General features: G+C 48.6%; 1 protein-coding gene across 2 annotated transcripts; it reads right to left on the bottom strand.

Moving 5' to 3' along the window:
• Positions 1 to 564: 564 nt before the first annotated feature.
• TOR1B (torsin family 1 member B) lies at positions 565 to 6,446 on the bottom strand. 2 transcript variants are annotated; one of them, XM_072960266.1, is made up of 5 exons: positions 6,189 to 6,446; positions 5,275 to 5,540; positions 3,807 to 3,982; positions 3,103 to 3,230; positions 565 to 2,481 (listed from the first exon to the last, which is right to left on the bottom strand). In XM_072960266.1, the coding sequence occupies exons 1-5, from the start codon at positions 6,385 to 6,387 to the stop codon at positions 2,240 to 2,242; spliced, it is 1,011 nt and encodes a 336-aa protein (XP_072816367.1). In that variant the 5' UTR covers positions 6,388 to 6,446; the 3' UTR covers positions 565 to 2,239. The 2 variants fall into 2 exon arrangements, with proteins under 2 accessions (XP_072816367.1, XP_072816368.1); XM_072960267.1 differs by having other exon boundaries at positions 2,344 to 2,481; positions 3,103 to 3,181.
• Positions 6,447 to 26,659: the final 20,213 nt, after the last annotated feature.

Below are 26,659 nucleotides of genomic sequence, written 5' to 3'. Positions count from 1 at the left end.
AAGTGAGGGGAGTGGGTGTGGTGATGGCGAAGGTTTCAACTTTCTAGAAAGAGCTACATCCTCAGTCCTGGAAGAGAGCTGGTGTTAACAAATCACTGACAGAGAAAACAGCCCAGGTTAAGTGATTAAGCTGAGATCTGTTAACATCACAAAGATTTCATTGTTTACCAGTCCTGGGCGGGAAGACCAGGCGTTGAGGTCTCCTGGACTGAGCTCAGCCTCGCTCAGCTCAGAATGTCAGCAGCGAGTCTCGTTTCAGTGGTCAGTTTCCTTCCAACAGTAACTTAAGGGGAATATACTTGTCAGAAGTCCAGCTCATTCTGATATTTTCATCCATGAAAATATGGAGTATAACCCATCATCCAATCCAATTTAACTCTGTATGTGTTTGGGGATAACATCCTTCAAGGTAAATATCGATTCTGTATAAAGATTGCCAGTCAGCGTGTCCAGGGAACGGCGACCCTACTGACACCTGAATTGCTGAAAAGCCTTTATTCCAAGCTCAAACTTTTCAGACCTACCAAGTAAACAAACTAGAAAAAATGTGCAAGTGACATCTCACATGATTAAATTCAGGCTTTATTATTTTATATTCAGTCAATTAATTCAAGCTTGTCTACATCTTACGTGGGGTGGGGAGGCTGGGCTGTGGGTAACCGTGGCCCTTTCAAGTTATAAATCAGTAACAGCAGTCCAAAGGTAGCCAACATGTGTTCAATTTATTGCATCATTGTAAACAGGAAAATCTTATCTCCTCCTGACCAGACACCCAAAAGATTATAAAAGAAATATAACTTAATTCAAATCTGAGAACATGTACTAAAAATGTTCAGCCTCACCTTGGTATTTTTTTTTTTAAAGACTAAGTGTGATCCTCTATAAGGCACTGCTGTGACGTAGAAACATTCATTCTGCCATTTTTTATATATAAAAAAGCTGCATGTTCTTGTTACACGTCTGCAGTTGCATTGCAACTACAAGACTGAACGATTCACACTGGCTGGAATCGAAGTCTTTTTTTTTCCCCAATGGCCGGGGCGGTCTAGCCTGGCGCTGCCACGTAGGGGATCATTCTCAGATGACACCCAGGACCAGCCTCAACCATCTGTTTTTAAGAGTATCTGATAAATGAAAAATGAATAGGCAATTATTCCATTTCGTGTCCTTCCTATGTTTTAAAATAATCAACATTCTATATTTGTATTACCTAAGATTCAGAAGTAAAAACATTATAAAAAAATACATCTCCTTGAAAACTCGAGCATTTTTAGTGTACAATACTTCCACTTTGGTGATGCGGCATCTGTAAGCTGACCGTTTGGTTGGCACATGTCACCGTGGAGAATAAGCATGTCGTACGGACTTCAAATGGTTCTGGGGAGTTGAGGGAGAGACTGACCTGCATGTAAACTGTAACAGACAGGTATTTTCCCATGGGAACCGAGAACTCAAATTCCAAGCCATCAGTCTCACTCTGATTCGACTCTAGTGATGTTATTAGCAGTGACCTAAGTTCAGGAATAGAAGCAGTGCAAGGAAGGCTGAGGTCAATACTAAGTGAGAGATGGGAGAAGGAATTCCAAGTCCAGGGCTGTAATCACAGTCAGAGCAACGGACAGACGGAGAGGTCCTATCCGTCCTGCTCTGCTGCGGGGGTCTGGCGTGGAGCCCCCACCCCACATGCAGACGGCTCACCCAGCCGAGTGCTCAGCCCGCAGGCCCGTGGCCTCCCACCACACACCGTCTGAGCTTGCAGGTGCCACTGATTTTAACGGAAAATCCTTCAAGTCAATGAACGCGCTCTCTGTAAAGAAAAAGGAAGAGCAGAAGAAAGTTCCTGGCAGGTGGAAACCCAATGCCCTGGATCGCAGCGAGGCCCCTGGACTCCAGTTAGAGCAGCAGCTTCTGAGGTGTGGGTACCGCTGGGGCAGGAACGGCCCTAGGTCTCATTCACAAAGCTGTTTACAGGCACTTCTGTCAAGGTCCGTGAAGTGCAGAGGGATTTCAAAAGTTCATCTTCAACTGCCACGAACAGGTGGGTTGCTGTCACGTTGCAGAATGACAAGTACACTTGACAGATTAGCATCATTTCGAAAATCAACCTAGAACCTTCCCTATCCTGAAAGTCCACAGGTGCAAATGTGCAAACCCCTGAAGGGGTTGTCAAAGTGCTCGGAAAGGCCGGGCCCCGGCTCGCTGAGCTCCCAGCTGCGTCTCACCCCGCCTGGATAAGCGCTCAGTGAAAATCCAGCCGTGACTGCACAGTCTTGCAGCCCTTGTCTGAGTAGATTTTCTCGTCTTTGGGGAAAAACGTCATTTCGTCTGCCACGCTGGTGACAATGTCTTCGTCTACAGCAGAACCACGGGCCTTCATCTCTGCCCTGACACACATCTTCACGTGTCTGTACTCCAGGGGCAGGAAGGGGATAAAGTAGTCGATGAGGTTTCGGTCTATCAGTCCGCTGTGCCACAGGCCACCTAGGGAACAGGACACAGCTGGGTTTCCTGCCCATCACTGTCCCTGTCACCCGGACAAGCTCGCTGCTCTTACAGGGCCCGTTCTGATCCCGACCCACAGTACATTCATGTCTTTAGCCTTCAAGATTACTTTTTTTTTTCTTTTTTTTTAATTGAAGTATAGTCAATTTACAATGTTGTGTTAATTTCTGGTGTACAGCATAGTGATTCAGTTATACATATATATACATTCCTTCTCATATTCTTTTTCATTATAGGCCATTATGAGGTTTTGAATATAGTTCCCTGTGCTATACGGTAGGACCTTGTTGTTTATCTATTTTATATAGAGTAGTTTGTATCTATAAATCCCAAACTCCCAATTTATCCCTCCCTCCAACTCCCTGCTTCCTCCCCACCCACCCTGTAACCATACGTTTGTTTTCTATGTCTGCGAAGATTCTCTTTTTGTCAAGCCTGATGTAAGGATCAGTTGGCTACGCCTGCTAGCTGACTTCTAGAATAGAATGCCCTTAGGAAAAGTCCCTACTTGAGCAAAGCCATGGAGGCAAGTGGAGAGGCTTAAAGAAAGGGAAGAACCCTGCCGGCAGGGTGATGGGCTCCTCAGCTGCTGAGACTCACTGTGTTTGTTATTGAAGACTCCGACAGACAGCACCGGCTCCAGGTCCTTCAGCTGGATGTCTTCTCTCTTTCTTCCTGCCTGCCAGAAGTCAAGGGCCGTCTTAGTTATGAGGTCCCCGCCTGCATTGCTGAGTTTGCCAAAGAAACAAAGATTAAAAATCACATCTTAAGGCTTCTCTGTCTAATAGGAAATGTATGTACCTGCTCTAAGGCTTATTCTTTGTTTGGGGGGGTTCCCCCATAATGGGGGCACTGGGGAGTGAACCCAGGACCTCGTGCACACTGAGCATGCGCTCTACCACTGAGCTATACTCCTGACCCCCTAAGGTTTATTCTTAACCAAGGAATATTTACTAAGTGCTACTAGGGAAAGAAAAAAAAATGGCATCTACCCTCAGGACCCAAAAATCTGCTTTTTCAAAAAGAACTTGTTCCATGATGCTACGACTTTATAACCCTGAGACAGCACGTTCAGGTGATAAAACTGCCTGTTAGCAGCAACTATTTCTTTAATTCATTTCCTCCTGCCCATGCTCTGTGCCACGCAGATACGAGCAACCCCAAAGTAAAAGAAGTCAGCCAGTCACTTTTGCCAGGCTGGCACTTTTGTCCCTAGGAAACAGAATGCTGAAGTCGCCAGGACCTCATTCCAGCACTGGGAGAATGAAGGGCTGTGTGCCCCCTGAGAAGCGCCTCCCACTGACCTGAGAAAGATGAAGATGGCCTTCCGGTAAGACACACCATCAATTTGCTCGTAGTAATCTAGGAACGGCTTGATTGCATCAATGATCCCCGGGTGCAATTTATCCATTTCGTCAAATATGAACAGGGAACTCGCACATGCGCTCACATTACCCCGAATCCAGCTCTGTAACTGGTCCTAGACCAACCATAAAAGAAGACATGGGATGTGGAGGCTCAAAGGATGTGCCGAGGGGAGCAGAAGCGCTACACTGGTCCTCATGCTCGAAAAGGTGAAAAAAATAAGGGGTCTCTGGGGTTTAACAAAGAACTCTTAGAAACTGCATCCTAACCTCCGCTCCCTGGGGAACAGCTTCTCCAAAACTTCATCTATAGAAAGTGGAAAATGGCAGGGAGATAGGAGCTAAAATGCAAATAAATGTTTTCCCAACTCAAATGATATGCCAAATGTGACTTTTTTAAAGGTATAAGAGGTACAAGATACATGAATATTTATCATTTCACTGTTAAGCAACCTGTAAGTTTCATCTCCCTGTGGGCTGAAATCTCAAGTTAATCTTATAAGACATATTGAGGAACAAGAAGCTAGATTAAGACTGGCACAGCGTCCAAGACCAGTGCCTTTTACTGGTGCAACAAACAAAGGAGATGACCCCGAATGGCACTGCACGGAAAGCATTTGTTCCAGTACTTCTAGGGATTTCTGAAAGATTTTGGAAAATAGAAGATTATTCTCTTTTTGGCAGTCTTCCCTGTCTTACAGTTTATGTGGCAAATATCCACTTTCACTTCCTTGTTAAGTTTCTATTCCTTATCTCAGTCCCCACCTAACAGGAAGAAAACTAACTTGTACGAGGACATGCACTTAAATGAGAACTCCACTAGACAACCTAACATAGCGATGCCAAGAATTGGAAGGATGGGAGGAACCAGGGGAATAAAAAATACTGGGGACCAAAAAAACCATCTAGTCTCCATTGCCAAATGCAGAGGCCAAGCTGAAGCAGCACCCTAGGTGGGAGCCTTAAGTGAAGGCATGTCCAAGCAAATCGTTTGAGCCTGCTTCACACAACCAAGGGCTGTGATGGGGATGGTAAACACGTTCATTCACTGCACAACACGGCTACCCGGCCAACTGAGAATCAGGAGATCTGGGTTCAAGTTTCTGATTTGCCAAAAGGTCACAAAGATCGTAAGGAGCAAGTCACCTTGCCGCTCTTGGCTCCATCTTTTAATGGAAATAACACCTAACATCGCCTACCCCACTGTATTACTTTGGAATATGAGGGGGAAAGTTGTAGGAGAGCTCTGCAAAGGGCAAAGGGTTACCAGGGTGGGGGAAATGAGCCTTAACTTGGCGGGGCCTGGGGCTTATTGCAGGACAAAGAAAAGAAGCAGAGGCCGGAGTCAGTGAACAGGTCGCTCAGACCCGTCCGAGAAGCCAGTGGACGGAATAACAGAATTCCTTGCCTGGTAGAGTTTTATCTGCTGCTCGTGAGGGAAGTGCAGGGTCGATACAAACAGGTGGACAAAGTTACTCTTCAGGCCCTTCCGGTGAAGATTTTCAGCCACAATTTGGCTGACAAAATTCTTGCCCGTGCCAGCCCAGCCGTGCAAGGAAAGAGTCAGTGGTTTCTTGGGATTTTTGTTGTTCTTGAAGCCAGTCAGCGCCTTGAGAATCACCTCTGTGGCCAAATGCTGCCCAAACAGCTTCTCCTCCAATTCCTGCTTCAGGGCTGCAGGAGCCAGCCCGAGAACAGAGAGAAAAAAACACATTAAATATGTACCAGAAAAGTGGCACTCTCCCCAGCTGGCCAAAGTGAGAGGCACAGACTGGCAAGTGGTCCAGCAGGGTCTCTGCCAAACCTCAGGGCTAACACTGAGGCAGAACCATGGGACGCAGTCACAGGATGCCACTTCCAAGGAACTGGACTAGATGTATTGCCCCTCAACACTGAAGTGTCTGATAAGGAAGCTAAATGTGTTCGTTCATCCAAGGATTGGCCCTCTCTTGACTGAGCCATATGTTATTTCCCCAGTCACCCCTGCCGCCTTGTACAAAAAGCAAGGGACAAATGCTTTATGCTTTCTAGGCAGATGCTGCACGTCTGAAGACTACTTAACAGGTTGACATGGCGCAGAAGGTCTGCTGCTTTCAGTTTCTTCTTACTGTCATGCCAAGGAATCCGAACTTTTAGAAAGGAACTTGGGCAGAGCGCCACGATCTGGAGACCCTGTCTCTGAAGGCACGGCTTCCGAGGCAGGAGTCCGGGCGGAGGCCCCCTCCGTCCTCCCTCCCACCCGCCCCGTCAGGGTGAGCGCGGACGCCCGCCGGGGCCTGTCCCTCGCGCCCCTCGAGCCCCTCCAGGGCGGACCCGCCGTACCCGACGCGTTGAGCGGCTGCTCCTCGCGGCAGCACTCGGCGAAGCGGCAGTACAGGTCGGTGTAGGACAGGTAGCCGGTGAGGGCCGACGCGGCCCCGATGGCGATGCCCACGCTGATGGGCTCGAATGCCGCCACCGTGTGAGCCGCCAGCAGCAGCCGCAGCGCACAGGCGCCCCCGAGCCGCCCCGCCCTCAGCATCGCGCTACCCGCAGACAGCCGCCGCCGCTGCGTGGGGCGCCCGAGCGGCCGAGCGGCGGGACGGATTTCCGGGTCGTGCGTCACTTCCGCTCCGCAGGCCCACCCACCCCTCGGAGCGGCCATGTTGGTGAGGGGCGTGGCGCTGCACCACCATCTTTGTGAGGGGCACGAAATGTGCCTAGTGACACCCTTAGCTTCGGTTGAAACCCACTCCTAGCTTTCACGATTTTGTTTTCTTACGAACTTCTCAGATTCTCTGCACACTTGAAGGAGGGATGCTTCGTCCTCCCTCCCTTGACTTTTCCTGGAGCTAGAATGAGCGTTTCTCAAGTCTCCCCTCCTGCCTCCGTGGAAGTTGAGGGTCTAGAAATTAATTCCCTTTCCATGCTTCATGCGGCGCACTCGTTGGAAAGTCTGTGGCACCCAGGGATCGGCTTTCTACAAGTGTGAGTCCCCTGCCCGTCTTCTACTCTCTTATGTCATGTGACAGGGTCCGTGTTTGGTACAGGTTTGCATCAATCAGCCCCCAAAGCTACCTGACCTCCCGCCACTTGGTCTCCCGAGCTGGTCCCTGAATGCAGTCTCCTCTGTGCTCCCGCCATCTCAGTTCTGCCTACCCTCCTTGGTCAGATAACCTTCAAAATCTAGCGCTCTCACATCTCCCTGGGTTGTCTGATAATGTAAATTAGTGGATTCCCACCGTTCCTTCTGGAAGGGGCTCTTCTTTTCTACTCAGATCCACCAGGGCTGGACTGAGGCTGAACAGAGCAGATGTATGAGCCTCGGGCTGGGGGAACACAGACCTTGACTCTGTGGGGAAGGCACAGCGTGGGGGCATTTCTGAGGGTCTGGAGCTCCGGCTCTGCCAAGTCCTCCAGATGCCCTGGTATCTTCTATGCAATGGTCCGCATCCCACTTTTTCTATAGCAAAGACGCTGGAAAAATGGAATTAAACCATGCTCTGGCTTGGCATTCATAGAATCAGTCTCTGAACTTACTTTCCAGCAGTCCTTTGGCTGCAGTAAGAGATTTTTCTAGACAATTCTTCACAGAAAGGCCTGGAAGTCTCTGAGGCAGGATGTTGAAATTTGCACTTATCATTTGACCGCTTTTGCCTTTTCAGTTCTGTTAGGACCCACTGCCCTACCCTGATGGTGGTGGTGGAGGGGGTCTTGGTCTCAGCTTCTCAGCGGCCTGGAGCATTCCCTCAGTGGGGAGTCCGGGTGACATTTGCTTCACTGCTTCATTACTGTGAGCTCTGGCACTCCCCTCTCCTGGAAGATGGAGGGTGGGGAAGGGGGTGCCTCCTGCAGTGTCCTCTACATGCTCTCAGTAATCAAGGCCAAACCCTTGCATTTCCCTGAGCTTCTGCAGCCTGTCTCCCCCTCCCTCAGTTACCAACTATGTTATCAGTTGAGGTTCTATGCTTCCAAGTAATAGATGCTGACAGTGACTAGGTTGGGCTTCTCCAGGGCTGCTTAGAAGGATCCAGGGTTGCCAGTGGAAATGTAAAAAATACTGAGTGACCCCAACTTGGGAGAGAGGATCCCAAGGGTGGGGTGTGTAGGCAGGAGCTCTGGGGCCCTGTTGCTCTGGCACTGCCCTCGTGGAGAGAGAATCCAACTGGCCCAGTCTAGGTCAGGTATCTTGACCTTGGATCAGCTAGCCATGGGCAAGGGTGTTGTGCCTGGGTAGTCCCCCCAGTTTGCACTATTCTACATACTTGTATGACATTTTGTCCCCTTGAAAATGTGACTATTTCCTGATTTGTCATTTGGTCTCTTATCTTGAAGTTGGTCACTACAACTTATGGGAAGATGACCTCAAGGGTAGGGGGCCTCAAAACCCCTCACCAAGAACTCTCTGGGCAACCCAGACGCATCTGAGCCCCAGGAGTGGACATAACTGAGCTCCCACATGTGCCCCCAAACTCCATAATGATCCTGACACTGCATTGTGCCCCATTCCCCCTCTTTTAAGAAAGTTTAAAAAATGTATGAAACAACTTATATGTTTCCAGTATCTTTAAGAAAATCTTAAGATAAACAAGTGCCATTTAGAGTATTTTAAGAGAAATTGACTTTAAATGAGAACTTGCAGCCTCTGAGGTTGCAAGGCATATCTAGAAAATTTGCTGCTGTGGAAAATTAAGAAATCATATTGCGAGGAGGACAGTGGAGAGTCTTTAGTTTATCTTTTTATCAGTTGCTGTAATACTGTCCTTTGGGCAGTGGAGGGAGTTTCATATTTTCTTTAGACAACATTAGGCACTGAAGCTCTTGTAGGATAACCTTGATGCTACATGAATTCTGCCATTTTGCTAGCACTGATACAGTTCTTGGGTGATTGCTCCATTGGCACTATCAACTCCATTTATATTAATTTTTGTTATAAGTCTTACAAAGGGGAGTGCTACTGGGTTTTTAGATACACATTTTGTTTTCATAAATTGTCCAAGCCCATGGTAGCTGCCATCTTTCATCATTGCCCCTGGTAGGCTGATCCCTTCACCTTCCATCCATCCCCTGGTCCTTACGTTGTCTCATTCCCCTTTACTCTTTCTATCATTGCTCTCTTGGAGCATTGCCTACAGTGTTTAAATTGTTAGTCAAAAACATTCAAAACCATCAGCTTGGCTTCTTCAGGCCGTCATAACTTGAGAGAGCAATCAGGAAAGTCTTGGACGGGTGCTTCTGCTGTGGAGAGAGCTCTGCCCTTTGGTTCGCGGCTGGCAGAGATTTTCAGGACCAGAGACAGCGCCCCCCTGGTCCGCACCTGATTCCCAGGGAGATTCGGGTTTGACTATAAGGAGAGGTGTCACCACGCTGATAGAATGGGAACCTGCCCAGGGCTGGGAAGACCTGTTTCTGCCAAGGGAAGCACTAGAGGGTGCTGGTGAGCTGCTGGTCTGATGACTCAGACTCCTGGGTTCAAATCCCATTCTCGCTACCCCTGTGACCTTCAGGAAAAATGACAACAGAAAACGTTTAAACGCCTAGATTATTTAAAATCCCAACTGTTGACCTTAAGCCCCGTTCTCATCTAAATCCTATCGGTGTCTATTTTATACAGAGGGGCTCTCCAGGGGCACATGGTATTTGATGTTCTCCTTTTCTTGGTATCATGTATACAGTGATATGCACTTTATTTCTATGAAATCTGAATGGCTATGGATGAATACATATGCCTTCAAACAGCTTTATTGAGGTAAAGTTGACAGACAACAAACTGCACACATTTAAAGTGTGTAATTTGGGAGAGAAATAGCTCAGTGGTAGAGTGCATGCTTAGCATGCACGAGGTCCTGGGTTCAATCCCCAGTACCTCCATTAAAAGCAAACAAACAAACCTAATCATCTCCCCCTCCAAAAATAAATAAATAACATGTACAATTTGATACATTTTGACATATTTATATACCCACAGAACCATCACCACAACCAGTGAACATACCCATCACCCCCAGAAGATTTGCTTTCTATCACTGCAGATTCTTATGCTTTCTATAGACTATTAAGTGTTTTAAAATGATGTTATTATATATTATTTTATTTATTAAGTGCTTGCTAAGGGTCAGGTGTATTACAGTTATTATCTCACTTAATTCTAAGGCAACCCTGTGAAGCGGCAGTGGAAGTCTCCGTTTTACAGGTGGAACATTCAGAGAGGTTAAATAATGTGCCCAAGGAACTTATCACATGAGTAGGAAGTGATGGAGCCAGGGCACTGGGGCCCTTCCAAGGCCCCACCTGAGCTTTCCCCACTTACCTGCCTCCCTCTCTCCTCCAACAGGCAAGAAACAAACTGCCTGAGCTCAGATCCTGCCTCCGCTGTGGCCGTGCATGTGGCCCTGGGAGGGTTACTTGCCCTCTCTATGCCCAGGTTCCTCATTTGCAGAATGACTGTGACAATAGTCCTTGCCTTACAGGGCTGCCCTGAGGGTCACTTGAGATGAGTGTCTGGGCTCCAGCAAGACGGATGAGTGAGTACAGTGAGATGGATTTGCAGGGCAGGATGGGAACCTCGGAGGTGGGAAAGGGGGCAGCTGGTATGGGAGGTAAGACTTCTGGAAAGTTCTCTCCTTGAACTCCTGGATGACTTTCATCTGTTCTTCTCATATTGGAAATGCACTCATCCACCTTTGGGCGGTCCAAGGCTTCCTCTGTGTCAGGCACTGTACCTGTCCCCCTAGGGATTTATGGTGCGTATGAAAGACTTGGTGCCACCCAGCAGGGAGTCCGTCTGGTGGGGGGCAAGGGGGCAAGTCTCAGCAATTCGAGTCCAGTATCATCAGGGCTGTGTGTGTAGGGGTAAATATTCTTCCGTTTCACTTTTACAATCCCTCAAAACTTCTTTTCTCCAAGTTCTACCAACATTGCTTGAGACTGACCAGCTGCCCCATGGAGAATTCTTCATGAGTGCAATATTGTTGGAAAGCACCCCTTAGTGTTGTCACTGCTATTGCTGAAAAACTCCTGAAGACGTTTCCTGTTTGTGCTTCTGCACACCACTCAGGTCTCTCCCCCTTGTTCCCTAAACAGGGGCCACCTCCAACCCCCAAACCAATCACAAATGGATGGCCAAGAGGCTGGCTGCGTGAATGACAGATCTGGCTAGTTTAACCCAAAGCTGACTTTTCTCCCCCTGCAAACTAGCCACACACTGTGACCTCCCGAAGGATGTGGGCTCAGGGCTGCCAACCCACTTAATAGGCAAAAGACAAAGGGGAAAGGAATCTGCCTCCCAGATTGGTCACACACCAAGGAGGTCCACATCCAAGGTTGGAGAAAGAAGTTAATGCGTTACATCCATAGGGACTGGGCGTTTCAAGCTAACGAAAACACCAGAGCTGGCTTAAGCAGCGAAAGGAACTGAGTCATCAGGCCTGGGGGGTCTCTCCCATGCAGAAGTGCCTGGGGGCCAAGGGAGGACCTGAGTCAGGTCCAGAGTGCCCGCCTCTCTCCCACCTTCTCTCTCATCACCTCTGCTGTGTGACCTGCTCCGCTCTTCTCTGCACAGAACCTGGCTTTATGTGTGCGAGTCCAGACACCTACAGAGACAATGCACTCTTTTTCTCCCTGCTGGCTGTCAGCCTCAATTCCAAACTCCCAGGGAAGGGATTTGACTGGCCCAGCCTGGATCAGGTGCCCCTTGATCCAATCAGATGTGGCCTGGGGTTGGGGCAGCATCCCCTGGTACAAACAAGACTGCCCCACTGTAACAGTGGAATGAGGAAAGGACCACCCCCACAAGGACACCTAGTATGCACCCACCTCTTGTGTGTTGGCTTTAGAGTACCACAACTCGCCTCCTTCCACTAGCGCAGGCAACTGCAATGTCTACTTGTAGGGACATCATAAATGCTCAGATTATGCATAGTAAGCAATCTTATCTCCCACTCTCCTCCAACACAAAGTCTCCATGTCTGCCTTGCCATTCTCACTCTGCTCAACAACCCTGCTCAGCCTTGGTTCCAACGCCTAAATTTATTCATTTGTTCACTCAACCAGGATTCTTTGAGCATCACCCATATGCCAGACACTGTGAAAGGATAAACAAGACAGACCCTTCTCTCAGGGTTCTGCAGAGAAATGGACCAATAGGATGTAAATTATGGATATATGCAGATATATATATAAAGATTTATTATAAGGAATTGACTCACATGATTATGAAGGCTGAGAAGTCCAAACCCAGGGGAGCTGATGGTATAGTTCCAGTCTGAGTCTGAGCTCAAGGGCAGGAAAAGTCCGATGTCACAGCTTGAAGTAAGTGAGGCAGAGAGAGAGAATTCTTTCCTACTCTGACTTTTATGCTATTCAGACCATCAACGGATTAGGCGAGGCCCACCCACTTGGAAAGGGCCATCTTCTTTACTCAGTTTACTGATGTAAATGGTAATTGCATCCAGAAACACCATCACAGAGACACCCAGATATAACACTGAAGTGAATATATGGGCACTCTCTGACCCAATCAAGCTGACACACAAAATTAACCATCCTCCCCTTCAAAAGAGGCCAAGGACTTTGCACCCTTCAGGACTGTAACAGCGCTTTGCACATGGTTGAGAAGGGGGTGGTCTCATGAAGAACTGTGACGGGTCTCAGATTTTGCCCTGCTTGCAAGCTCACAAGCTAGCCTGCCAGTTTCACAGAAGTTACAAAACACATGATGAAAGGAGGTTGTAGCTCAATGGTAAAGCACATGCCTAGCATGCAGGAGGTCCAGGGTTCAATCCCCAGTGCCTCCATTAAAATAAATAAATAAATAAACCTAATTCCCCCCGCCCAAAAGACATGAGCTTCCTGGGTCAGAGACAGGGACTTTATCACTCATGGCACAGCAGATGTCAATAAATATTTGTGAAGTGAACAGCTGGTTGGATGCTCTCCAGTCCTAAGCTACATACCCAGGAAATGACAGTCACCTAGATCTTTTAGGGGAGTGAGAGCCCCCCAACATCAGTTAAAGAGGTAATGTCGAAGACAAGACCAGTTTCACAAAGTTGAAGATGTACATGCCCCACAACCCAGAAATTCCACTTTTCAAGCCTTTAACATATTATGACACATGAAGAAAATGGAGGTATGGGTACAGGGGTTAGTAGAGGGGCTGCTGGATGAGGTGACTGGGCCCATGGCCCTGGCTGCCACCTGCTCTTCCCATCAGCCCACCTATAACCCATTCATGGCAAGGAGGGTGCAAAGCCCAGCTCTAGGGGGACCCATGCAGGTGCACAAGGAGACACATTTGAGGATCTTTGTTGAGATGCTATTGGTAATATTGAAAACTGCAATCAGATGTGGTATATTTATACAATGGAATACTATTCAGCCATAAAATGACAACATAACGCCATTTGCAGCAACATGGATGTCCCTGGAGAATGTCATTCTAAGTGAAGCAAGTCAGAAAGAGAAAGAAAAATACTGTGTGAGACCACTCATATGTGGAATCTAAAAAAAAAAAAGGAACATAAATACAAAACAGAAACAGACTCATAGACATAGAATATAAACTTGTGGTTGCCAAGGGGGAGGTGGATAGGAAGGGACAGACTGGGATTTCAAAATGTAGGCTAGATAAACAAGATTATACTGTATAGCACAGGGAAATATATACAAGATCTTGTGGTAGCTCACAGCGAAAAAAATGTGACAATGAATATATGTGTGTTTATGTCTAACTGAAAAATTGTGCTCTACACTGGAATTTGACACAACATTGTAAAATGACTATAACTCAATAAAAAAAATGTTAAAAAAAACCTGCCATCAAACCTAATTTTCCATCACTAGAGGAATGGGTTAAAAAAAACCATTGTTTAGACCTGTTGTGGAATATTATACAGCAGATAAAATTGGATGCACTAGAATTGTGTGTATCAATGTCTATAAATCTCAGGAACCAGAGTTAGTGAAAAAGTAGCCAAAGGATATGTACAGTACAGTATTTACATATTTAAAATGCACATTGTATATGGATACATAACATGTAAAAACAAAATGTAACAAAGAACAGATACACTCCAATTTTGGCATGGGAATGACTTTGGGGGAGGAAGGCCAAAAGGATGAGGCTTAGAGCTCTACTTTTATTAAAGATACAGAGAGCTGAAGGAAATACAGCAAAATGTAACATCTGTTAAATCTGGGATGTTATGTTGTTTCCTTTGATGAGATAGTTTATAATTAAATAAAAGAGTTAAGGTGCCTTCCAGAGAGGTAGCTTGAACACATCTGCAGAAGCTGGCCTCTGGTAACCTGAAGAGTGTTGCTATTTTTGTCTGTGAGAGAAGAGCTAGGAGGCGTTGATTCCAACACACCTTGCTTCGTCCGAGGGAGGCTGCTGTACTTCCCAAATTTCACCACTAGGTGGAGCCAGCATGCAGGATTAGAAAGGGGGAACACCCCAGCAACTTGAAACAAGGAAGAACATTTTCAAGAGAGAAGCAGAGGCAGAGAATTTATTTGAGAACATGAGAGACAGGTAGAGGTAGAAAACAGCGCCCAGGTAACAAAAGGACTCCTAGATGAAGTAGCAATACCATCACTGGTATTGATAAAGTATCTATTTTTTCGCCCTTAAAATGACCCAAGATGCCGTTCTTAAGCATTAAAACAGATGTCAACAAGGGGTTCAGGGGAATTCCAGTTCTCGCCTTGGCATTTGATTGCTATCATTCTGTTGAACAGCCCAGAGATGTGTTTAGTTTCAAGCGCCTGGACTTTGAAGGCTCTGAGTTCACATCTTGACACTGCTTCTAACCAACGGTGTGACCTTGCGTGACTGTCTTCACCTCTCTGGGCCTCAGTTTTCTGATCTGCAAAGTAGGGGAAATGATAACACCTGGTCCACAAAACTGTTGCAAGTGTTGAATGAGATTATACACATGAAGCCCCGGGCCCATGGTAAGTCTTTGGTAAATGGTAGAAACATTAGCCCCTAATGCCCAAACTGCTCTCAAGGCAGCAATTCCAAGGAACAAGGACAAAGTTTCAAACCACAACATGGTGAACAGAATTTAATGCCCTCCTGAGGGGTAAAGATACTCCTAGGAAAATATCTGGTGAGATATTTGATGGCCCTGTAAAAGGAGCAGCTATAAACCCTGCCACTTCCCCCAAGGGAAGGATAACACCATCCATTCCTCACTCATTAGACAAATATTTAGAAAGGACTTCCTCGGGCAGGCCCTGGGACACAGGGTGAGCAAGGCAGACACTGCCTCTCCCTCTCCTGAGGAGGTACAGCCCAGTCCAGGTGGAACAAAAAGGTGGTGAGGACTGGAGGGCAAAGGAGACGAGGCCCAGGATAAGGTCACGTGAGTAAGAATGATAGGGCTCTGTGTGCCCGAAACCCCAAAACCGTTAGTCAATATGTTCCAGCCCAGGGACACTTAAAAGTGACATTTGAGGCACATTCAAATACCATATTGCTCACACTTGTCATGGGTGCAATTGAGTGCTTTTTAGTAAATTTACCAAGTTATGCAACTGTCACCATGAATCAGTTTTAAAACATTTCATCATCCCAATAGGATCCCTCATGCACATTTACTGTTAGTTCCTGTCTGTGCCCCAGGAAACCACTAATCTTTTTTCTGTCTATAGCTTTGCCTTTTCTGGACATTTCATATAAACAGATCATACATCATGTGGTCTCTTGTGTCTGGCTTCTTTTCCTGAACATAATATTTTTGAGGTCCATGTCATGGCATGGCATGTATCTGTCGGTAGTCCCTTTTTCTTGCTGAATAGTATTCCATTATAAAGCTGTGTTATATTTTGTCTCTCCATTTGTCAGTTGATGGACATTTAGATTGTTTCCCATTTCTGTCCAGCCCATCAAATTTTAACCTAGGACCAGTCAGTGGACATCAGCTCCTTACCATGATATCCATAATGTGTGTGTGTATTTTATGGGAGTTCTGTCATTTCCCAAGTCTCAAAGGGCACTGTGACCATCATCCCATATGTTGAGAAGCATGACTCTAGACTAAACAAAGTTAGTTTGGTGAAATCAGCCCAAATTCAGTGGAATTATTTATTGTCCTGGTCAGAGTGTGGCCCTTTGCGTGGGGATGTGGCTGCAGTGCCCAAACTCATGTGATCCTGAACCAATGTCCAGGCTGTACCAGCCCAGCAAGGATGGGGACAGGGGTTCTAAAGTTTGCTGGTAGCAGCTCTCCCTGGGAACAGCATTAAGAAGCATGACAAGTCTCCCAGGCTGGCCCACATCTGTCTGACACATGACAGATGAAGTTTCCTCAGGTGCAGAAACTTCAACCGATACAGGAAAAAGAGAAAAGAAGGAGAAAGTTCTCAACCCCGTTCCTAATGCAACAAGAAAGCAAGATCGTCCTTCTTAGAAAACTGATAGCATTTTATTTTGGAAAAAAAAATTGAACCTACACAAATGTAGAATAGAACAACGAACTCCCACATACCCTCACCTGAACCCACCAAGTGTGAACGCTTTGCCATCTGGCCTCCTCTGTCTCTCTTTTGTAACCAGCCCATCTGAAAACATTTTGCAGATAGACATCATTAAACTCCAGCCCTAAACCCTTCATCATGTATCTCCTAAGGTTAAGGACAACACCTGGAAAACCACCATCTTACCCAATTTAACTTCAACACAGTAATATTATTTGTTATATGGTCCACGTTCAAATTTTCCCAATTAGCCCTAAAATTGTTTGTTTGTTTGTTTTCAAATCCAGGAACTGGGAGGAGGGTATAGCTCAGTCGGAGAGCAGGTGCTTAGCATGGATCAGGTTCAGTTCCCAGTATCTCTATTAAAAATAAATAAATAAACCTAATTACCTACCCCCCAATTTAAAAAGAAAATCCAAGAGCTAATTAAGGATTAAGCCATACATTTAGTTGTCATGGGAAACCAAACTTTGAATTGAACCAAAATGAATGAAAATTGCTAGTCTGTGCGATTGAACAGACCAGGCTCCCGAGGAAGAGCTGAGACCTCAGAGCAGCCTGGGGGGGGCTCCCGCCCGCGCTTCGCAGCGGAGCGCGGCAGGCGCGGTCCCCGTCGGGAGGCTGAGCTGCCCTCGCCCAGGGTCGGTAGGTGAGAAAAGCGAGGTCGGGGGCCTGGAGCATCCTGCCCGAGTCCTCCCACGGGAGCCTGGAGGAGGCAGGGTCTGATGGAATCCACGTCGCAACGGCTCGGTGCCCAGACGCGGAGGCACCTGCTCTCTGGCCGGCTTTGCTGCCCCCGCGCCCCGCTCCGGTCCCACCTGTGCCGGCGCTCACCTGCTCCAAATCGCGCTCCGGCTTCCGGCCCAGCCGGAGGCGCCCGGGGCGGGGAACGCACCCCCGGCCGCCCGCGGCTCCGGGTATGCCTGCCCACCAACACCGTTGCGATGGGCGGCATCCGGCCGCGCCAGGTGGTCCCAGTCGGGGAGGTCGCCCGGGGAACGCAGGTGGGACGCCAGGGCCGAGAGCAACACCCGCGTGACGCGCACAACCCACGCGGCAAAGGCGGGGCTCACGGCCCCGGGGCGCCCCGTTCGGCCTGCGAGTTTCCGATTTCCCTGGTGGGCACCTCTCCACCTCAGACCTCACATAGGTTTTGAAAAGCCCTGAGCAACCGAGTAAAGGGTCTAAAAGAGGTGGGTGGGGAGACTTGAACTGTCACCCATCACTTCTTTCCCACCCCTTCTTTGGACTGGAGAGTTTTTTAAATAAAAAATCACCTGTAAAATGAATGTGTATATTTAAATATATATTTATATATAATACATTTATATATTTTGCATATAAATTTATGTAAATATGAATTATATATAAATACATATATTTTTTAAATTACAGAAACAGGACACGTGCATAAAAAAATGAGAAACTACAATAAAAAATAAACAAAAACATCGCGTTCCCACCACCCCAGACGTCATCGCCATTCAAATACCAGAGCCTTCTGGATCTTTTACCGGACATGCGTGGGCACGCTCACCTTAGTTTCGTTCTTCCCCGACTGACCTCACACAACCGCATCACCGGATGACGGAGGTGCTGTGTTTTTATAGGAGAATGTTTATTGTTCTTAGGAGAGGCTGATTTAATGATCTTAACGTGACTTCATTTGAGGAACAAAATATTCTGTTTGATGACCTGCCTTAATCAGTGATTTCCATTTCTCCCTCTCAGAAAATTCTCATCTCATCTAAAAAACAATTTTATTAAGACTTCCCCAATTAACTCCAAGTTGTCCTTCCCAGCTGGTTTGTGCGCATTCGTATTCAACCCAGGGCCACGTATCACGGTCTGACTGTGTCCTTGAGGCGCTAAGCTGGTGCACCCTTTTTTGTGACGTGACCCTTTGGAGAGACTGGCCAGGTGTTCTAGACTTGTCTATTGCTGCCTCTTGTCAATCAACTTGTTCCTCCATTCCCTGTATTTCCTCTAAACTGGGAGTTAAAGCAAGGCTGAATGGTGAGAAATATGGGCCTGCGACTAAAATTTCCATCAATACAGAAGAGTGTACATGAAATAGGCGGTCTACCCCTTACCTTTCTGGTCCTTCACCCAGTTCCTGGCTGGCTGTACTTCCTTCCAGACGTTTTTCTCTGCTTATACAAATACACCGCTGGCCCTAGGTGCAGATACTTGCTTTTGTTTGTACAAAAAAAAAAAAAAAGGGATTGATACAATAGCTGTTGTTCTGGGACTTTAAAAAAAATGTTACCATGTAGCATCTTGTGTTCACATCTTGAAAGTGAGCCTCTGTCACTGTAACCTAAGATCACATTAGCTTTTGCTGACTGAAAATCATACTTCTTTGTATCTATGCCCACCCTGCCTGAGATTCCCCAAAGGCTCCTCAGTGTCCTCAGGGAAGTGCCAGCTCCCTCTGTGCTCAGCACCACAACAGCTCATCACCTTGCCCCGGGCACCCTGCCTGCACCATCTCCTGAGCCCTCGCCCCAGCCCAGACAAGGGAACAGGGGCACACCAGGGAAGTCACTGGTGGAGCTGGACACACCTATAGGTTGACACCCGAACCCCATGCTCTTAACTGCTCTAACTGCTCTATGAATGAATGAATGAATGAGTGAGTGAATGAATGAACAATCAATCTATTACCAGGTTTTGTTTTTCAGAAATACAGCTCCCCTTTGGAAAAATCACATGTCCTGTTACTGTCCAGTTGAATTTGAGCTCACTTTCTTGGCTGGAAAAGAGGAAAAGGAGAAGGGGCGGGGTGGGGGAAGGGAGGAAGGAGGGGGTCCTTGTAATGCAGGGCAGGGGGTGGCTCTGGGGTGGAGGCTTCCCTCCTCTGTGGCACTTTCCCAGTGACTGGTCTTGACCCCTAGCAGAGGGAAGGCTCTTCATTTGCCCAGTGTCTGAATCCCGACTGTCAGAGGGTTGAGAGGCAGGAGAGGGGGGTCCCCCTGGGAGGCCTGTGGTTTGAGTGAAGAAAACAATTGTGTAAAAATGGAGAGCCTCACCACGGCCCAGCTCCTGTCCCCTGCCTGAGTCATGCTTGAGAAGCGGGGTGAGAAACCGGGAGTCTGAAGCCCCTTGGACTGCAGGCCGGCCAAGGCCTCTGGTGTGACGTCGCAGGAGTCATTGCCTGATGGACTCAGGCAGGGCGCCTGGGGACAGGACAGGAGGCAGGAGGGAGGGCCAAGGCTGGCTCAGAGGACCTGGGTCGGAGAGAGGTCACAGGGTCAAGAGTCTGCATCAAAGAGGGCACCAAACCACTCCCAATGTCAGAGCGCCTCTGACGTGACCCCTGAGTCCCCAGCATCCTGAGTGCCTGGCATCCTTAAGCGCTCCGGTTCAGGGACTGAATGGACCAATCAATGAACAAATGAGGGAGCAAGGCAGGCACTTCTGCTGGGCGCACTGGTCTCTCATTTTTAACTCTGTGAGCTTCAGAAATGACTGTCCTGGGGCCTCACATGCCCCTGTTCCCAGGAGAGACAGCCATGCATTTTGGCCACAGGCCTGCATCTTCACCTGCTCCAGGTACATGGCTCAGTTGGTCCAGAGCTGGGGGCTGACTGCCCACCGGGTGCAGATTTGGCATCCAGCCAGGAGGAAGAGGCACTTTTTCCTTAGTGCCAAAACTGTGGCCAAAACTGTGCTGGGCTGGAGAGGGTTACTTACGATGAGACAGGAGGGTCAGGGCCTCTGGGGTGGTTCAGCTGGGCTGCCTGGGTCCCTGGCTGCAGCTTGTGCAGGGAAAGGGAGGGGGGTAGGGGAGAGGATGACAAGGGACATATCTTGTCTTTCCCTGGCTGTAAGCTCAGAGCGCTTCTGGAACACCACCCCCACCCCCTAGCCCAGTGCTCTGGGCTGAGCAGTTGATTATAGCACACGTGCTACTTGACCGCTCGGCTGCAGTTCTGAGATGGACAGTCTGGATCGGAAACTGGAGATCTTGGGAAAGGTCAGAGCGTCCAGCCGGGCCCATGGGAGATCAGCTCCATCTGGGCATTAGCTCCTTCTCAGCCAAGTCCTCTTCCTCGGGCTCTCTGAAGAGTCTTTTTCACATACACCAGATATATATGTATATATATGTCTCACGGTGGTTTAGCACATAAATTGATTGAGTCACTTCACTCCTCTGAACCTCAACTTCCTCATCTCTAAAATGGGGATGAGGAAGACTGGGCAAAGTGCCTGGCAGCTAACGTTAGCTAGTATTATTGTTACTCTTGTTACATAATAATTATTATTTTATCACTGAGTTTACTGCCCAGCTTGTGTTCTCAGACCAAGCCGAAATGCGTCTCTAAGCTGCCCCGTCCGGAAGGGAAAAACCTGTTCTCTGACAGGTGTTACACTTGTCTTGGAGCCAAACTGTCTGCTCATCCCCAGGGTCTTACCCCCTCCCCAGGGTGCTGGTCGGTCTCTTCTCTCAGCTGCTGCCTCCAACGTGCTCAGTAGTGACACACGCATGGCCCTAGTGGCCTTTGATGGGTCCATGTAGCCAGACTCTTGCCCAGAGATTGTCCCAATAGAAAACACGCAGTGAGAAGGAGCTGCTGGCTGTGAGAGACTGGTCTGGGTCAGTACTGTGTTTTTCTGTGCCAGGGAGGACCTGGCTTTGGGGATGAAGTGAGAGTGGGGAGGCCTTCCTCATGGAGGAGTTAGGGTCCACTGGAGAGCAGGGAAGCAGGGAAGCAGGGAGAGGCTTGCATCGAAAATGTCATCATACCTATGGCACCGAGGGGACAAACAGAATCTGAAATGTCTTCCCCCGGGGCCTTGGCTTCCAGTGGACCTGAGACAGGAGGGAAAGGGGCAGCGCACAGCCATTCAAGGAATGACACAGCAATTAACACCACAATGGTGGAGGATTCAACTCCCAGTAGGCCTTCAGGCTCAAGATGGCAGGAGGTTTGACTTCCAGTAGAACTTGAGCTTCTTTATACACTCATTGTAATATATTAGCACGATAAATAGCACGCCCACAGGCACCATGACAGTTCCAAGGCAAAGCGCAGAAGGTCAAAGAGCGGCTGGTGCCTGATTCCTGGGAATCCCAGCCCCTTCCCCAGAGTAGTGGGAATGGTCTTCCCACTTACTGGCATCTGAATCTACCGAGCCCGTAAAAACTGGCAACACCGCGCGTAGTGGCGGCTCCTCCGAGACGGCCCGCACTCTGTCTATGGAGTGTGCGTCCACTTTTACTTTAACCTGAGCACCCAAGCCCCTCACGCCTTTCTCTTGCCTTCTGAGACAGCCTACACTATGTATCTCTCCAAATAAGTCTACCTTTACTCAACTGTGGCTCGCTCTTGAATTCTTTCCTGCGTGAAGCCAAGGACCCACACTTGGTGGGGCATGTCCCCGGTGGCAGACCAGTGCTAACTAGCTCTGGTTGGTGGCAGGTAGTTTTGTTGTCCTAGGGCAGAGCCACACTGAGGATTCCAGGACAGACCAGCTTACGTGAGGATGCTGTGGTACAAGAGGAACCTCTGGGGTGGGACACGGGAACACAGGTGAGGACCCCAGGGTTGGCCAGGACCCAGAGTGGATTCGTGGAGGGGGCTGTTTGTCAATATTCTTTGATCAGTTCCTGCTGCTCACATATTCAGAGTCCACCTTAAATCGGAGATGACCTCACTTCAAGATCCTTAATTGCATCTGCAGAGACCCTGTGGTGGCTCACTTGTTGCTAAAGTAATTATTTATAATAAGTTTTTGGCATCCTGAAAGGCCTGTTCAGGGTCTGAGATTATCCTTTCTCTGGCTTTGATAAGGACATGCCTTCTTTCCTCAGTGCATGGGGAGTCATCCTGAGCTCGGAATCAGGGCCAGTTCCCTGCATTCACACAGGGTACCCCCCCTCCCAGTGCTCTGTTTAATGCTCTATTGTCATTGTCTTGCAATTCTTAACTGCTGAACAAGGGGCTTTGAATTTTCATTTGGCACTGGGCCCCACAAATTGTGTTGGAGTCACGGTCCCCCCCGCGCTGGTAGCGTGAGGGTCGTTTTCTCCCCTGGCTGAGCTGGCTCAGCGGCACCCAGGGTGATGACCCCTCCAAGAGGGACCTTCGTGGTCTGGGTCGTGGGGTCTGGAAAACATGGGCTCCAAGGACTAGCTGATGGAGTAGCTTTTATTTTGCCTGGAAGAGGAGATTTGTGGTGGACCTCCAATTCCTGAGGGTAAGGGGGAGGAAAGGGGAGCAGCTGTATTCTCCGTGGCCCTGGAGGGCAAATCCAGCTCAGCATAAGACAGGAATTTTGAACCATGAGAGTTATGCAAAAAGGGAATGCCTGGCTTCAACTCAAACCTCAGCTCTGCCTGGGGGTCAAGAGCACGAGATTCTGTCCTCAGGCAGCTCCACCTCTGCCCAGATCCACGACCTTAGAGAAGGTTATTCGTAGTCCCGAGTCAATTTTTCCATCTTGAAAATGGGTCTGATAACACAAGGTGAGATGCTAAAGATAAAACAAGGCGAGTTTATTATGTATAACATGGGAGGAGGAGCCTGGCCCCGAGGAGGTCCCCAAGGCATGCTGTGCTGTTGTGGTGGCTGTGGTGGTGGTGGTTGTTATTTTATTATTATTTTGATTGGAAAGTAGTGAGTTCCCCCAGACTGGCAGGGTTCAAGCTGACATGGACCTTCAGGGAGCTGCAGACCCTTGCATCAGAGCTAGAGGAGGAAGTACCCACTTTGCCCCCTGGACAGTTTTAGCATCTGGCATATTTGGATGATCATAAAGTACTGTCTTCATGACAAAGGCCCCGGGGGAAAGGGGGGAGAGCAGAGGAAGTTTTGGGTCCTGGAAGCTGCTGAAAACGTGGGAGGGGTTCCCATCATTCCAGCATTTGAAAACTTCAGCCAGCTGTCCCCTGAGCCATCTCGGGCTGAACACCATCCCAGGAATGCAAAAGCTCCCCTCCAGGCCTCCTAGGAAATGGGTTCCTGATGTGTTTGAGAGCCAGACCCAGGAAAACAGGGCGAACAGCATCAGTGGGTAGCGTGCATGTGACAGCGAGGTTGCAGGTACTGGCTCAATGTACAGACCGCTTGGGAAGGTCCTGACCCTCACTGATCCCAGAGCATCTGCCTAGAGTCAAACTCAGGATGATTGCAGCTTCCCTTGGCAGTGGTTTGTGCTGAGACAAACATTTCTCCTCTCCCTCCTCCCCCATCCGCCTCTCCTTTCAGCTGTGTCATGTCCCCAAGCTGCATCCAGGACATGCTCCTGCCTGACCGCAGCTCTGTGCATCAGTAACAGGATCTGAGCCTGGAGTCCGAGGAGCAACAGGTGGGCCCCATCACGGCCACACTCGGTCAGAGCTTGGAATAACCACAAGTGTGTTTCTCTCACTGGAGACAGGAGCCAAGGACGGACGCCACAGCCAGCCCTGGCATCTCGTGCACACATTCAGGCGGTCCATCTTTCAACAAATATTAACCCCACAGTGCTCTATGCGGACATCACGCTAGGGGTGTAAATATAGCCATGAACAAGACAGTGGCCCTGGCTTTTCTTTTTTCTTTTTTAACATAAAACCAATCATTTTAAAGTGTGCAATTCAGCGGCATCAAGGACATTCACATTGTTGTCCAACCATCATCATCCATCTCTAACACTTTTTCATCTTCCCCAAAGGAAACCCTGTATGCTTCAAGTAGCCACCCTCATCCCCCTCCTCCCCAGCCCTGGCTGCCACCAATCTGATTTCTGTCTCTGTGGATTTGCCTACTCTGGACATTTCATATAAATAGAGTCAAACAATATACGGCCTTTAGTATCTGCCTCCTTTCTCTTAGCTTGATGCTCTCCAGGTCCATCTGCACAGCAGCGTGTATCAGTATGCCATTCCTTTTTATGGCCGAATAATATTCCCTTGTGAGATTCTCCAGTCTTTTCTTACCACTGGACTTTACAGCTGAGCCACCCTGCTAGTCCTCATTCCCAAGAAAGGAAGAGCTCCCGGGGAAGTTCCTGACTTTGGGAAGCATGGAGAAAGTGGGAGGGACCTTAAATTACACATTCAATTGTTGCCTCTTGAGTGTCTACCAAAACCAGTTCCTGTGGGTCTGGGCCCACAGCCCCACAGCTGGCACACCACTGCCTCTGTGTCAAGAATGTTCACATTGGCCAAAGCCCAGCTGTGGGACCCAGGGCGAGTACAACTACTGTCCTGGGCCCCAGGCCCTGCATCTCGAAAATGGGTCTAATAGTCATACCTCCTGGGAGGGTAGATACCACGGTGTCTGTGATTGGCCCAGGGTCGGTGTGAGGGTGATGCCAGTGACCCCATGGCCATCATCCCATCTGACTGCTGTGCCTAAGTGGGTTGGCAGCATCCCTGAAGACAGTCTTGGCTGTCTCAGGAATGGGTATCAGGGGTCAGGCTGGGCTTGGGAGCCCAGGCAGACAACTTGGCCTGCAGCCCCAAATCAGCCTGGTTCACTGACGGGCAGCTTCCGTCTTAAGCATTTATCCTTGTCCACAAATGTCAGCTACCGGGTCTACACTGCTGGATGAGTGTTTGTGCTGTCAACATGCAAACTAACTAAATTTAAAGTCACGCCTTCTTTCCAGTCATAACTGAATGGTTACCAAAAGGAAGTGCCCTGGGGGCCATGCCCTAGTTATCTTGTTTCGGTTCCAGCCTGCCAGGCCGCCAGTCACACCTGGAGACACAGAGCGGATTCAGAGAAGTAGGCAGGCTGGAGCTGGGACTCAGAACCAGACTCTGGAGACTTTTACTCATCTGGGTCTAGACTCTTGGTTATAACAAAAGAAATTCAAATCAAATGAGCGTAATTCAGATCAATTCTATTCAATTCAACAGATTTTAGTTGTGTCTATAGGTCAGACACGGGACCAATGTTTGTGGTTCATCAGTGAACAGTGAACAGAACAGGACCCCCCCCCCCGCCTTAGGAAGCCAAGTAGTAGACAGGATGCTAAATAAATTATATGTTGTATCATTGAGGGATTGATAAGTGCTATGGAAACAAAAGAGGAAGTCGAAGTGGAGAAGTGGCATCAGGAGCGCTGCGGTGGGGACAGGCTGCAGAACTGATTAAGGTGATCAGGGTGGGCTACCTTGGGAACGTGGGATTTGAGCAAAGATTTGAAGATGTCAATCCAGTGGATGCCTAGGGGAAGAGAATTCTAGGTGAAGGCATGAGCCAGAGCAAACAAAGGACAGTGTCTGGTATGTCTGAGGACCAGCAAGGAGGGCAGTATGACTGGGCTGAGGGGAGGAAGGAATGAAAGAGGAGTACAGAGAGAACCAGATGGGGACCGGATGGGATAGGGCCACCGGCCTTGTCCAAATTTTGGCTTTTGCTGAGTGAGGCGGGAGCCACTGCAGAGTTTGGAGCAGAGCAAGGATGTGACTTGACTGATAGAAAGAAGGAAACACCTAGACTCCTAGGCCTGGGTGAGCCAGAGATTGGGGCCTCATTGTCTCCTCCAGAATACAGCCTCCTTCATGTGGGGAGGGGGAATGGCTGCACACAGCTTCAGGCCAACACCATCCCAGGGCCCCATCCTGGAGCCAGAGACAGACCACTATATCAGTGTCAGAATATACACTGCCAGGGAAGGTCTCTGATTGGCTTTGCTTGGACCAATTACAGTGCCCAGATGCCAGGAACACTGTGATTGGCTGGTCTGGGTCACATGGCTGCCCTATGCTAAGAAGATGCAGTAGTCTGATTGGCTGCCCCAACAAAATTACAGGCAACAGGGGTACAAGGAAAATAAAGGATGGGTATGATTTCCCAGGGGAAGGTAGGAGGGAGAGGTGAGCTGGCAGACGAAAACAGTCCTTCATTGAATTGCTTATCCCAAGGGAAATCCAGGGGTCCTACCTGGTGGGCCTCTGCCCCAGGAGGGGCTGCAGAGCCGTCAGAAAACTCACTCATCTACGTTTGCCTCCCCCGTAAACCGCAGACCACATTTCACAAACACTGCTTCTCTGACGAGGGTTGATGCCACGGTGATGAATACAACACAAACCTGACTTAAAAGGTCACTTCAGTGACAGTCTCTCTTTCTTTTTTCATCATTGCATTTCCACATCCCTGGCTGGAGCAAGCCCCGGCGATATTCACCGAGGTCAGGAACCAGCTGCCGAGGTGGGGCCATTTCCTCTTCTAAGTCTCCTCTGAAGTCACAGACAATTAAACAGCGTGAAGAGCTGGGGCTCTGATCCTCAGGAAATGCCAGGGCGGGTGAGCTGGAAGACGGCTCAGACCAAGCAGCTGCTCTCTGCTCAGGGTTGTAGAGTTGGGAAGGGAGAACTTTTATGGGTTCTA

The sequence above is a fragment of the Vicugna pacos genome, chromosome 4 (assembly GCF_048564905.1).
Source record: "Vicugna pacos chromosome 4, VicPac4, whole genome shotgun sequence".
NCBI classification, from domain to species: Eukaryota; Metazoa; Chordata; class Mammalia; order Artiodactyla; family Camelidae; genus Vicugna; species Vicugna pacos.
This window is presented reverse-complemented; position numbering and strand designations above follow the sequence as displayed.